The sequence below is a fragment of the Heterodontus francisci genome, chromosome 23, assembly GCF_036365525.1.
Source record: "Heterodontus francisci isolate sHetFra1 chromosome 23, sHetFra1.hap1, whole genome shotgun sequence".
NCBI classification, from domain to species: domain Eukaryota; kingdom Metazoa; phylum Chordata; class Chondrichthyes; order Heterodontiformes; family Heterodontidae; genus Heterodontus; species Heterodontus francisci.
This window is the reverse complement of record NC_090393.1, coordinates 16,138,806-16,153,165: the sequence shown is the minus strand read 5'-3', so window position 1 is coordinate 16,153,165 and position 14,360 is coordinate 16,138,806. Positions and strand designations below refer to the sequence as shown.

The 14,360-nt window shown below is 45.7% G+C and overlaps 1 protein-coding gene across 5 annotated transcripts in view; it reads right to left on the bottom strand.

Moving 5' to 3' along the window:
• ube3b (ubiquitin protein ligase E3B) overlaps positions 1 to 14,360 on the bottom strand; it is a 64,937-nt gene that overhangs the window by 11,737 nt on the left and 38,840 nt on the right. For all 5 annotated transcript variants that reach the window (XM_068054745.1, XM_068054749.1, XM_068054747.1 and 2 more), the window contains 3 exons: positions 5,211 to 5,387; positions 4,861 to 4,971; positions 3,550 to 3,687 (listed from right to left, as the gene is read on the bottom strand). In XM_068054745.1, coding sequence (XP_067910846.1) covers positions 3,550 to 3,687; positions 4,861 to 4,971; positions 5,211 to 5,387 — 426 coding nt within the window. The remainder of the gene's footprint in view (positions 1 to 3,549; positions 3,688 to 4,860; positions 4,972 to 5,210; positions 5,388 to 14,360) is intronic.

The following is a 14,360-nucleotide window of genomic DNA, read 5'->3' as shown; positions in this document are numbered from 1 at the left end:
TGAAGTCCATGTATATGACATCGACAGCCCTTCCCTCATCAATCAACTTTGTCACTTCCTCAAAGAATTCTATTAAGTTGGTAAGACATGACCTTCCCTGCACAAAACCATGTTGCCTATCACTGATGAGCCCATTTTCTTCCAAATGGGAATAGATCCTATCCCTCAGTATCTTCTCCAGCAGCTTCCCTACCACTGACGTCAGGCTCACCGGTCTATAATTACCTGGATTATCCCTGCTACCCTTCTTAAACAAGGGGACAACATTAGCAATTCTCCAGTCCTCCGGGAGCTCACCCGTGTTTAAGGATGCTGCAAAGATATCTGTTAAGGCCCCAGCTATTTCCTCTCTCGCTTCCCTCAGTAACCTGGGATAGATCCCATCCGGACCTGGGGACTTGTCCACCTTAATGCCCTTTAGAATACCCAACACTTCCTCCCTCCTTATGCCGACTTGACCTAGAGTAATCAAACATCTGTTCCTAACCTCAACATCCGTCATGTCCCTCTCCTCGGTGAATACCGATGCAAAGTACTCGTTTAGAATCTCACCCATTTTCTCTGAGTCCAAGCATAACATTCCTCCTTTGTCCTTTAGTGGGCCAATCCTTTCTCTAGTTACCCTCTTTCTCCTTATATATGAATAAAAGGCTTTGGGATTTTCCTTAACCCTGTTTGCTAAAGATATTTCATGACCCCTTTTAGCCCTCTTAATTCCTCGTTTCAGATTGGTCCTACATTCCCGATATTCTTTCACAGCTTCGTCTTTCATCAGCCGCCTAGACCTTATGTATGCTTCCTTTTTCCTCTTAGCTAGTTTCACAATTTCACCTGTCATCCATGGTTCCCTAATCTTGCCATTTCTATCCCTCATTTTCACAGGAACATGTCTCTCCTGCACGCTAATCAACCTCTCTTTAAAAGCCTCCCACATATCACATGTGGATTTACCTTCAAACAGCTGCTCCCAATCTACATTTCCCAGCTCCTGCCGAATTTTGGTATAGTTGGCCTTCCCCCAATTTAGCACTCTTCCTTTAGGACCACTCTCGTCTTTGTCCATGAGTATTTTAAAGCTTACGGAATTGTGATCACTATTCCCAAAGTAGTCCCCTACTGAAACTTCAACAACCTGGCCGGGCTCATTCCCCAACACCAGGTCCAGTATGGCCCCTTCCCGAGTTGGACTATTTACATACTGCTCTAGAAAACCCTCCTGGATGCTCCTTACAAATTCTGCTCCATCTGGACCTCTAACACTAAGCGAATCCCAGTCAATGTTGGGAAAATTAAAATCTCCTATCACCACCACCCTGTTGCTCCTACATCTTTCCATAATCTGTTTACATATTTGTACCTCTATCTCACGCTCGCTGTTGGGAGGCCTGTAGTACAGCCCCAACATTGTTACCGCACCCTTCCTATTTCTGAGTTCTGTCCATATTGCCTCACTGCTCGAGTCCTCCATAGTGCCCTCCTTCAGCACAGCTGTGATATCCTCTTTGACCAGTAATGCAACTCCTCCACCCCTTTTACCTCCCTCTCTATCCCGCCTGAAGCATCAATATCCTGGGATATTTAGTTGCCAATCATGCCCTTCCCTCAACCAAGTCTCAGTAATAGCAATAACTTCATACTCCCAGGTACTAATCCAAGCCCTAAGTTCATCTGCCTTACCTACTACACTTCTTGCATTAAAACAAATGCACCTCAGACCACCAGTCCCTTTATATTCATCATCTGCTCTTTCCCTTAGTCACACTGACTTCATTATCTAGTTCCTTACAGGCTTTTGTTACTACCTCCTTACTGTCAACTGACCTCAATTGGTTCCCATCCCCCTGCCACATTAGTTTAAACCCTCCCCAACAGCGTTAGCAAAAGCACCTCCAAGGACATTGGTTCCAGTCCGGCCCAGGTGTAGACCGTCCAATTTGTAATAGTCCCACCTCCCCAGAACCGGTCCCAATGTCCCAAAAATCTGAACCCCTCCTTCCTGCACCATCTCTCAAGCCACGCATTCATCCTGACTATTCTTTCATTTTTACTCTGACTATCACGTGGCACTGGTAGTAATCCTGAGATTACTACCTCTGAGGTCCTACTTTTTAACTTGGCTCCTAACTCCCTAAACTCTGCTTGTAGGACCTCATCCCGTTTTTTACCTATATCATTGGTGCCTATGTGCACAATGACAACTGGCTGTTCACCCTCCCCCTTTAGAATGTTCTGCAGCCGATCTGAGACGTCCCTGACCCGTGCACCTGGGAGGCAACATACCATTCGGGAGCCTCGTTTTCGACCACAGAACCGCCTATCTACTCCCCTTACAATCGAATCCCCTACGACTATAGCCCTTCCACTCTTTTTTCCGCCCTTCTGAACAGCAGAGCCAGCCACGGTGCCATGGACCTGGCTACTGCTGCCTTCCCCTGGTGAGCCATCTCCCTCAACAGTATCCAAAACGGTATACTTGTTTTGGAGGGAGATGACCGCAGGGGACTCCTGCGCTGCCTTCCTGCTCTTTCTCTGCCTTTTGGTCACCCATTCCCTTTCTCCCTCAGCAATCCTAATCTGCGGTGTGACCAATTCACTAAACGTGCTATCCACGACCTCCTCAGCATCGCGCATGCTCCAAAGTGAGTCCATCCGCAGCTCGAGAGCCGTCATGCGGTCTAACAAGAGCTGCAGTTGGACACACTTCCTGCACGTGAAGGAGTCAGGGTCATCAGCCATGTCCCTGAGCTCCCACATTGAGCAAGAGGAGCATGATACGGGTCTGAGATCTCCTGCCATTTTTAATCTTAAGTTTAAACTTAGTTAAATGAAAAAGGAACGAAAAGTTTTTACCAATCACAATAAAACCAGAGAAATCGAAAAAGCCTTACCTTATAAACACCCCACCGAGTCCTTTTTTTTTGGTTAGAGGAGGAGGGCGGGTGGGAGACACTACAAGTGTGGTGTCTCGGGTTCAGAAACCGCCCAAATATATAGTGTTTTACTTACCCAGAAGCCCCCTGGCCTCCGCCGAAAAACAAAAGGAAATTAAATTTACTTTCAAACTGACCTTCCCAGCTGCTCACTCGCTCACACTCTGCTCCCGAAAAAGCTTCCCAGCTGCTCACTCGCTCACACTCTGCTCCCGAAAAAGCTTTTAGACTGCTATAGAAAATGCAATGACTAACATGCCAAGCACATACTGTAATGCTGAAGTATTACATCAAGCTTAACTTAAATTATCCTTGTGCTGGATTTCTGAAACTAAATTATGGTGATGCTGTGATATAATCGGAAATTGCATTACCTTTTCACGTGCAGTGGAGAAATAATGGCACTAGTAGTACATCAGATTGCATCTTGTGCAGTACTTGATATTTGTTAACAGTTAAATGGTATTCTGCCATTTAATTGACCATCCTAGTTGAGTGGATTTATGGCGGATGATTCGATGACAAATGACGGAAACTTAAATTACAACTAATTTCTCTGACATCGCTTTGTCTTTTGAGGTGCAACATTCTTTCTACCAATATCAGCTCCCATAATTACCTTTATGGAGGTGAGATTTTTGTAGAACTCAGAGTCCAGGGATGGAAGTTCATCGATTGAGCTGTACAATGCACTATGATGATGTCCAAGCACCTGACTGAGGAAGAAGGAAGCAAACGGGACATCCACTACTATTCCCTGTAAGGGGGAAAAGATAAAAGGATACAATTGACTTGAATTCAAAATTCTCATTCTTGATTACAAATTGCTCCACACAGCATTGCCTCATCCTAACTCTGCAAACTCCTTCAGGTCCATGTCTCAGCCTAGGCCCTCCAGTCCTCTGAATCTGATCTCCTGTTCATCCATCCTCCTCTACCCTACCATTGGTGGCAGAAGAGCTTTCAAAACTTTACCCTTTCTTCCTATACTCATTCTGCTATGCGACTTCTCTGTCCTCCTATAAAAACATCCTGAAAACCTATTTCTCCAATCGCCTCTCTCCAACTCTTGTTGCTCAGTATCCAATTCTCCTCTGTAAAATGCTTTGGAATGTTTACTACATTAAAATTTTACTATAAAAGCAAGCTGTTGCTGTTCCCTTTGGTATTTGAAAGATTCTGCTGTGAATTAGTAACCGCAATCTTTTCTTATGGAGGTTTTTGGAAGTCTATTTGTTCACTTCTCGGTTTAATTCTTGCATTTCATGAAGCTCCAATCCTCACCTTTCCTTGGGTTCAGGGTTCAGCGTCTTAGAAAACATCACTGAAATCAACCTGGACGGCTGCTGTGTATTTTTTTTAGTTTTGCTTACGTTGAGTTGGCCTGGCAGGGGGGTGGATTTAAAGGAGATGCAGTTCCAACATTCACTTGGTGTGAATGTGCAATGTGAGTGGGTTTGGTGTCATTATCTGAACAATGCAGTTCACACTCCTATGGTTTCGATGGTGGCTATTATAGCAGTTCAAAGAAATCTAAAAGCAAACGGGAGAATGCAAATTCATAGGAACTTTTAGGGAGAGGAAAAGGCCATTAGGTCCAATTCTTTAACAAATCAATCCGAGCCTTTCACCAGATCCCTGAATCCTTCTGTGAGCTAAATTACTAAACAACACTGCTTAATATAAGAAATAAAAACAAGAAATGCTGGAATCACTCAGCAGGTCTGGCAGCATCTGTGGAAAGAGAAGCAGAGTTAACGTTTCGGGTCAGTGACCCTTCATCGGAACTGACCCGAAACGTTAACTCTGCTTCTCTTTCCACAGATGCTGCCAGACCTGCTGAGTGATTCCAGCATTTCTTGTTTTTATTTCAGATTTCCAGCATCCACAGTATTCTGCTTAATATAAGGTTTGATAGGCCTGTTTATACCTCATAGACAGCTTTTCCCAGCATCTTTCCAACAAACTCAAACAGCTGCAAGTGGTTCTCATGGATGTAAGAGGTGGGGGATGGGTACAGTCGCTCATCACCGCTGGTTGTCTGCAAGAGAAAAAAAATTAAACTAAAAACTAAGCACAGAAGAATTTAACTGGAGCTGGAATGCTCTCAAACAAGGAGATACAGTTGAGCAGCAGCACACAGAGACATAAATATAGACTGAACAGGCCATCAAATTCCATACATATGAGAGAAAGAGAGCGACAGAGCGCGAGAGAGAGAGCAAATTTTTTTTTGAATTACAACTTGGCCCTTTTTTTAAAATCCAAACAGTGGTTTACCTTGAAGAGATTCAGAGCAGGGTCAAAAACCTTCTTGATGATTTCTTCTAAAAATTCCTTGAAGACACCATCCTGGTCAATCCCAGCCTCATCTACTCCTAGATCATTCACAAATTTCACTCTGATGACTCCTTTCATAGTGTTTATAGGTAGTCGCCGTAACTGCTCATACCCATCCTAGAAACACATAAGATATAGGATGCTATCATCTCATTATTAAAGAAATGGTGAAAACATTGAAAGAACCTGCTTTTATTTGGAGCCCTTCACATCCCAATGAGCTCAGAGGTCTATGAATAACTTCTGTAGTAGTTACTGTTTTGTATACAACTGCAGCAGCCAATTTGCTCTCAGCAAGATCCCTTAAACAGCAATGAGACAAATGGCCAGTTATTCTGTTAAGTGGTGTTGCTGAGAATAAATGTTAGGCAGGACACTGGGAGAACTCCACTGCTCTTCTTTGAATAAGTGTCTTGGGATCTTTTACAGCCATCTGAACAGATGAAGCCTTGATTTAATGTTGCATGCAAAAGATCTGACAATGCAGCACTCAGACAGTACCTCATTGAAGAGTTATCCTCAATTCTGTACTCAAGTCAAGGGACTGGATTTTAAGAGCCCCAAGCTCAAAAAATGGTGACCCACACAACAAACAGCCGCCACGATCTCACACGTGGCTCATTTAAATAGCCGGGGCAACCCACACCTCCCAATCTCGTGGATGGGGTGGGCTGTCCATCCCCTGCAATGCCATGGTGTGCTCCTTGTGCTCCATGTCGGAAGCCAGGAACATTTCCAGTGTCCGGGACCAGCATGTGTACAGGAAATGTATCCAGCTGCAGCTCCTGGAAGCCTGGATTTCGGAGCTGGAGCAGCAGCTGGGGACACTGTGGAGCATCTACGAGGCAGAGAGTATCATGGATAGCACGTATAGAGAGGTGGTCACACTACAGGCTCAGATCCCACAGGCAGGAGGGGAATGTGTGACCACCAGTCAGAGCAAGAGAACTAGGCAGGCAGTTCAGGAATCTCCTGTGGCTATTCCCCTGCAAAACAGGTATACTGCTTTGGATACTGTTGGGGGGGAATGGCCTCTCAGGGGAAAGCAGCAACAGCCCAATTCGTTGCACCACAGTTGGCTCTGCTGCATAGGGAGCAGTAAAAAGTGTGGGAATGCAACAGTTATAGGGGATTCAATTGTAAGGGGAATAGATAGGTGTTTCTGTGGCCGCAAAAGAGACTCCAGGACGGTATGTTGCCTCCCTGGTGCTAGGGTCAAGGATGTCTCAAAGCGGTTACAGGACATTCTGAAGGGGGACGGTGAACAGCCAGTGGTCGTGGTACACATAGGTACAAACGACATAGGTTAAAAAAAAAGGATGAGGTCCTAAAGGCAGAATCTCGGGAGCTAGGAAGTAAGTTGAATAGTAGGACCTCAAAGGAAGTGATCTCAGGATTACTACCAGTGCCACGTGCTAGTCAGAGTAGAAATAACAGGATATATCGGATGAATACATGGCTGAAGAGATGGTGTGAGGGGGAGGGTTTTAGATTCCTGGGGCATTGGGACCAGTACAAACTGGACGGGTGACACCTGGGCAGGACCGGGACTGATGTCCTAGGGGTAGTATTTGCTAGAGTGGTTGGGGAGAGTTTAAACTAAAATGGCAGGGGGATAGGAACCTTTGCAAGGAGTCAGAGGAGGGGGGAATCAAAGACAAGAACAAAAGACAGTAAGGGGAATAAGAAAAGTGATAAGAGAAATCAAGGGCCAGAATCAACAGGGCCACAGTGAAAAATAGCGGGAAGGGGACAAGAAATGTTAAAAGGACAAGCCTCAAGGCTTTGTGCCTTAACGCACGGAGCATTCGCAATAAAGTGGAGGAATTAATCGCGCAAATAGATGTAAACAGGTAAAATATAGTCAGGATTACGAAGACATGGCTGCAAGGTGACCAGGGATGGGAAATGAACATCCAGGGATATTCAGTATTTAGGAAGGACAGACAAAAAACAAAAAGGTGGTGGAGTTGCATTGCTGGTTAAAGAGAAATTTACGCAAAAGTGAGGAAAGATATTAGCTCTGACGATGTGGAATCTGTACGGGTAGAGCTGAGAAACACTAAGGGGCAAAAAACGTTAGTGGGAGGTTGTATACAGACCCCCAAACTGTAGTGGTGATGTTGGGAACGGCATTAGACAGGAAATTAGAGATGCATGCGATAAAGGAACATCTGTAATTATGGGTGAATTTAATCTGCATATAGATTGGGCAAATCAAATTAGTCACAATACCGTAGAGGAAGAATTCTTGGAGTGTATACGGGATGGTTTTCTGGACTAATACGTTGAGGAACCAACTAGAGAACAGGCCATCCTAGACTGGGTATTGTGTAATGAGAGATTACATTATTTAATTTAATTAAATTATTAATAATAATAATTGACAATCTAGTGGTGTGAGACCCCTTGGGGACGAGAGACCATAATATGATAGAATTCTTCATCAAGATGGACAGTGACGTAGTTAATTCTGAGACAAGGGTCCTGAATCTTAGTAAAGGAAACTACAAAGGTATGAGGGACAAGTTGGCCATGACGGATTGGGAAACGTTACTTAAAGGGATGACGGTGGATAGGCAATGGCAAACATTTAAAGAGCGCATGGATGAACTGCAACAATTGTTTATTCCTGTCTTGCGCAAAAGTAAAACGGGAAAGGTAGCCAAACCATGGCTTACAAGGGAAATTAGAAATAGCATTAGATCCAAGGAAGAGGCATATAAATTTGCCAGGAAAAACAACAGACCTGAGGATTGGGAGCAGTTTAGAATTCAGCAAAGGAGGACCAAGATATTGATTAAGAAGGGGAAAATAGAGTACGAGAGCAAGCTCGCAGGGAACATAAAAATTGACTGTAAAAGTTTCTATAGGTACGTGAAGAGAAAAAAATTGGTCAAGACAAATGTGCGTCCCTTACAGTCAGAAACAGGGGAATTTATTATGGGGAATAAAGAAATGGCTGACCAACTAAATGTATACTTTGGTTCTGTCTTCACAAAGGAGGACACAAATATCATACCAGAAATGTTGGGGAACACAGGGCTTAGTGAGAGAGAGGAACTGAAAGAAATCAGTATTAGTAGAGAAATGGTGTTGGGGAAATTGATGGGATTGAAGGCAGATAAATCCCCAGGGCCTGATGGTATGCATCCCAGAGTACTTAAGGAAGTGGCCCTAGAAATAGTGGATGCATTGGTGGTCATCTTCCAAGATTCTAAGACTCTGGAACAGTTCCTACAGATTGGAGGGTAGCTAATGTAACCCCACTATTTAAAAAGGGAGGTAGAGAGAAAGCAGGGAATTATAGACCAGTCAGCCTGATGTTGGTAGTGGGGAAAATTCTAGAGTCCATTATCAAAGATATTATAGCAGAGCACTTGGAGAACAGTGGTAGAATCGGACAGAGTCAGCATGGATTTACGAGAGGGAAATCATGCTTAACAAATCTACTAGAATTCTTCGAGTATGTAACTAGTAGATTTGATGAGGGGGAGCCAGTGGATGTGGTTTATTTGGACTTTCAGAAGGCTTTCGACAAAGTCCCACATAAGAGATTAGCACGTAAAATTAAAGCGCATGGGATTGGGGGTAGTGTATTGCAATGGATAGAAAACTGGTTTGCGGACAGGAAACAAAGAGTAGGAATAAATGGGTCTTTTTCCAAATGGCAGGCAGTGATGAGTGGGGTACCGCAGGGATCGGTGCTAGGACCCCAGCTATTCACAATATATATTAATGATTTAGATGAGGGAACTAAATGCAATATCTCCAAATTTGCAGATGACAAAACTGGGTGGGAGGGTGAGTTGTGAGTAGGATGCAGAGAGGCTTCAGGGTGATTTGGACAAGTTGACTGAGTGGGCTAATGCATTGTAGATGCAGTATAATGTGGATAAATGTAAGGTTATCCACTTTGGTAGCAAAAACAGGAAGGCAGATTATTATCTGAACGGCTATAAACTGAGAGAGGGGAATATGCAGCGAGACCTGGGTGTTCTCGTACACCAGTCGCTGAAGGTAAGCATGCAGGTCCAACAGGCAGTAAAAAAGGCAAATGGTATGTTGGCCTTCATAGTGAGAGGATTCGAGTACAGCAGCAGGGATGTCTTGCTGCAATTATACAGGGCCTTGGTGAGGCCACACCTGGAATATTGTTTGCAGTTTTGGTCTCCTTATCGGAGGTAGAATGTTCTTGCTATAGAGGGAGTGCAGCGAAGGTTTACCAGACTGAATCCTGGGATGGCGGGACTGACGTATGAGGAGAGATCGAGTCGGTTAGGATTATATTCGCTGGAGTTCAGAAGAGTGAGAGGGGATCTCAAAGAAACCTATACAATTCTAACAGAACTTGACAGGGTAGATGCAGGAAGGATGTTCCCGATGTTGGGGGAGTGCAGAACCAGGGGTCATAGTCTAAGGATACGGGGTAAACCTTTCAGGACTGAGATGAGGAGAAATCACTTCACCCAGAGAGTGGTGAGCCTATGGAATTCGCTACCACAGAAAGCAGTTGAGGCCAAAACATTGTATGTTTTCAAGAAGGAGTTAGATATAGCTCTTGGGTCTAAAGGGATCAAAGGATATGGGGCGAAAGCAGGAACAGGCTACTGAGTTGGATGATCAGCCATGATCATAATGAATGGCTGAGCAGGCTCGAAGGGCCGAATGGCCTACTCCTGCTCCTATTTTTCTATGTTTCTATGAGACCGCACAAATTTTAAAGTTCACCTCTTTCCACCATCCCCACACCCATTAACTTTATTTGACCCCGTCCCCACCCCTGCACTGAAAATCTTAAATCCTGTCCCCTCCCCACCAGTGTCACTCCGGCTTTCCCCGGATGGGGAATTGAAGGCGCGCAAGTGCCGGCTGCTGCGCTGAAAATTGCGGCTGGCCTGGAAGATTGAAGGCAAGTTAATTTAAATTTATGCATGTTGTCATGCTAGGCCCCCACCTGCCAAGAATGAGGCGCATAAAATCAATGTTCATGACAAAATTAAAGCTGTTACTGGAGTGAAGAAAGGACTTGTTAACCAGATCAGCCGTGGCTGGAAAAGATATTTGCATATTAACAGACAGTGATTGGCAGGACAAAGTACCATTCCCTGACACATTCAACCCACAAAAGGACCTTCATCACCAGGTATTGTGTGTAAGAGGAGCATTCCAGACCCTGCTAAGATGGTACAATCCAAAGAGCCAAGACATGATCAGACAAGTTAATCACATGACTAACCTGCTTGGCAACCTGGGGTTTTCTGAATTATTAAAAAAATTCATTCATGGGTTTTGGGCATCGCTGGCCAGGCCAGCATTTATTGCTCATCCCTAATTACCCTTGAGAAGGTGGTGGTGAGCTGCCTTCTTGAACCGCTGCAGTCCATGTGGGGTAGGTACACCCACAGTGCTGCTAGGAAGGGAGTTCCAAGATTTTGACCCAGCGACAGTGAAGGAACGGCGATATAGTTCCAAGTCAGGATGGTGTGTGACTTGGAGGGGAACTTGCAGGTGGTGGTGTTCCCATGCATTTGCTGCCCTTGTCCTTCTAGTTGGTAGAGGGCGTGGCTTTGGAAGGTGCTGTCGAAGGAGCCTTGATGCATTGATGTACCATCTACAAGATGCACTACACACTGCTGCCACTGTGCATCGGTGGTGGAGGGAGTCAATGTTTGTAGTTGGGGTGTCAATCAAGCAGGCTGCTTTGTCCTGGATGGTGTCGAGCTTCTTGAGTGTTGTTGGAGCTGCAACCATCCAGGCAAGTGGAGAGTATTCCATCACACTCCTGACTTGTGCCTTGTAGATGGTGGACAGGCTTTGGGGAGTAGGAGGTGAGTTACTTGCCTCAGGATTCCTAGCCTCTGACCTACTCTTGTAGCCACAGTATTTATATGGCTACTCCAGTTCAGTTTCTGGACAATGGTAGCCCCTAGGATGTTGATAGTGGGGGATTCAGCGATGGTATTGCCATTGAATGTCAAGGGGAGATGGTTAGATTCTCTCTTGTTGGAGATGGTCATTGCCTGGCACTTGTGTGGTGCGAATGTTACTTGCCACTTATCAGCCCAAGCCTGGATATTGTCCAGGTCTTGCTGCATTTCTACACGGACTGCTTCAGTATCTGAGGAGTCACAAATGGTGAATATTGTGCAATCATCAGCGAACATCCCCACTTCTGACTTTATGATTGAAGGAAGGTCATTGATGAAGCATCTGAAGATGGTTGGGCCTAGGACACTACCCTGAGGAACTCCTGCAGTGATGTCCTGGAGCTCCAACAACCACAACCATCTTCCTTTGCGCTAGGTATGACTCCAGCCAGCGGAGGGTTCCCCCCCAGATTCCCATTGACCTCAGTTTTGCTAGGGCTCCTTGATGCCATACTCGGTCAAATGCTGCCTTGATGTCAAGGGCAGTCACTCTCACCTTACCTCGAGTTCAGCTCTTTTGTCCATGTTTGAACCAAGGCTGTAATGAGGTCAGGAACTGAGTGGCCCTGGCGGAACTCAAACTGAGCGTCACTGAGCAGGTTATTGCTGAGCAAGTGCCGCTTAATGGCACTGTTGATGACACCTTCCATCACTTTACTGATGATTGAGAGTCGGCTAATGGGGCGGTAGTTGGCAGGGTTGGACTTGTCCTGCTTTTTGTGTACAGGACATACTTAGGCAATTTTCCACATTGCAGGGTAGATGCCAGTGTTGTCACAGGACTGGAACAGCTTGACTAGGGGTGCGGCAAGTTCTGGAGCACAGGTCTTCAGGGCTATTGCCGGAATATTGTCAGGGCTCATAGCCTTTGCAGTATCCAGTGCCTTCAGTCGTTTCTTGATATCACGCGGAGTGAATCGAATTGACTGAAGTCTGGCATCTGTGATGCTGGGGACTTCAGGAGGAGGCCGAGATGGATCATCAACTCAGCACTTCTGGCTGAAGATTGTTGCAAATGCTTCAGCCTTATCTTTCACACTGGGGATATCTGTGGAGCCACCTCTTCCAGTTAGTTGTTTTAATTGTCCACCACCATTCACGACTGGATGTGGCAGGACTGCAGAGCTTAGATCTGATCCGTTGGTTATGGGATCGTTTAGCTCTGTCTATCGCATGCTGCTTACGCAGTCTGGCACGCAGATAGTCCTGTGTTGTAGCTTCACCAGGTTGACACCTCATTGAGATATGCCTGGTGCTGCTCCTGGCATGCCCTCCTGCACTCTCAGTGAACCAGAGTTGGTCTCCTGACTTGATGGTAATGGTAGAGTGGGGGATATGCCGCGCCATGAGGTTACAGATTGTGGTTGAGTACAATTCTGCTGCTGCTGATGGCCCACAGCGCCTCATGGATGCCCAGGTTTGCATTGCTAAATCTGTTCGAAATCTATCCCATTTAGCACAGTGGTAGTGCCACACAGCACGATGGAGGGTATTCTCAATGTGAAGGCGGGACTTCATCTCCACAAGGACTGTGCGGTGGTCACTCCGACCAATACTGTCATGGACAGATGCATCTGCAGCAGGCAGATTGGTGAGGAGGAGGTCAAGTAGGTTTTCCCCTCTTGTTGGTTCCCTCACTACCTGCCGCATACCCAGTCCAGCAGATATGTCCTTTAGGACTCGGCCAGCTCAGTCAGTAGTGGTGCTACCGAGCCACTCTTGGTGATGGACATTGAAGTCCCCCACCCAGAGTACATTCTGTGCCCTCGCCACCCTCAGTGCTTCCTCCAAGTGTTCAACATGGAGGAGTACTGACTCCTCAGCTGAGGGAGAGCAGTAGGTGGTAATCAGCAGGAGGTTTCCTTGTCCAAGTTTGATCTGATGCCATGAGACTTCATGGGGTCCGGAGCCGATGTTGAGGACTCCCAGGGCAACTCCCTCCCTACTGTGTCACCACCTCTGGTGGGTCTGTCCTGCCGGTGGGACAGGACATACCTGGGGATGGTGATGGCAGTGTCTGGGACATTGTCTGTCAGGTATGATTCCGTGAGTATGACTATGTCAGGCTGTTGCTTAACTAGTCTGTGGGACAGCTCTCCCAACTTTGGCACAAGCCCCCAGATGTTAGTAAGGACGTTGTTGTTGCAGGGTCGACAGGGCTGGGTTTGCTGTTGTCGTTTCCGGTGCCTAGGTCGATGCCAGGTGGTCCGTCCAGTTTCATTCCTTTTTATTGACTTGGTAGCGGTTAGATACAACTGAGTGGCTTGCTTGGCCATTTCAGAGGGCATGCAAGGGTCAACCACATTGCTGTGGGTCTGGAGTCACATGTAGGCCAGACCAGGTAAGGACAGCAAATTTCCTTCCCTAAAGGACATTAGTGAACCAGATGGGTTTTTACAACAATCGACAATGGTTTCATGGCCATCATTAGACTAGCTTTTTCATTCCAGATTTATTAATTCAATTCAAATTCCACCTTCTGCTGTGGTGGGATTTGTCCCCAGAGCAATACCCTGGGTCTCTGGGTTACTAGTCCAGTGACAATACCACTACGCCACCGCCTCCCCTTTGTACAAACAGTTTGAACTGACAGTGTCTGTTTGCTCCTGGACTGAGAAGAGCTCTCTCCTGTCTGCTCCCATCTCTTTCTCACAAGCCTCTGAATCCACTGAAGACACAGGAACCCCAAGAAAGAAAAGTCTCCTGCAGCGAACAAGGTTTAAGAATAATACTGGGCCCCGACGAAAAGCAAGATCTACCTATAATCAAGGACTCCACAGTGAGTTCGAAGAACCGTAACAAAAACTCTTCAGATATTGCCTCAAACTTTTCCACTTTATTTTTCTTCTGTTCTTTTCTGTCTCTATTTACATGTGTATCGCGTATGCATGCTAGTGTGGGCGCGTAGTGTATCCGTAGGCGTTAACAGAATTACAGTTTAAGTTTAATAAATTTCAACTTTTCTTCTTTCAACTTAAGAAAGCCTGTTTGTGCTGGTTTCTTTGCCTTATCATTGGAAAGCAGTGAACAAGGATTCACCAAGGGGGAGCTAAAAACAGTGTGTAAAAAAGAAAACCCTGTTACGCTAAGACCAGGTGAAGGCTGAAAGAGAACCCTAGACCTCTTTCTCACCTGGTCCTAACAATGTAATTAATTTAAA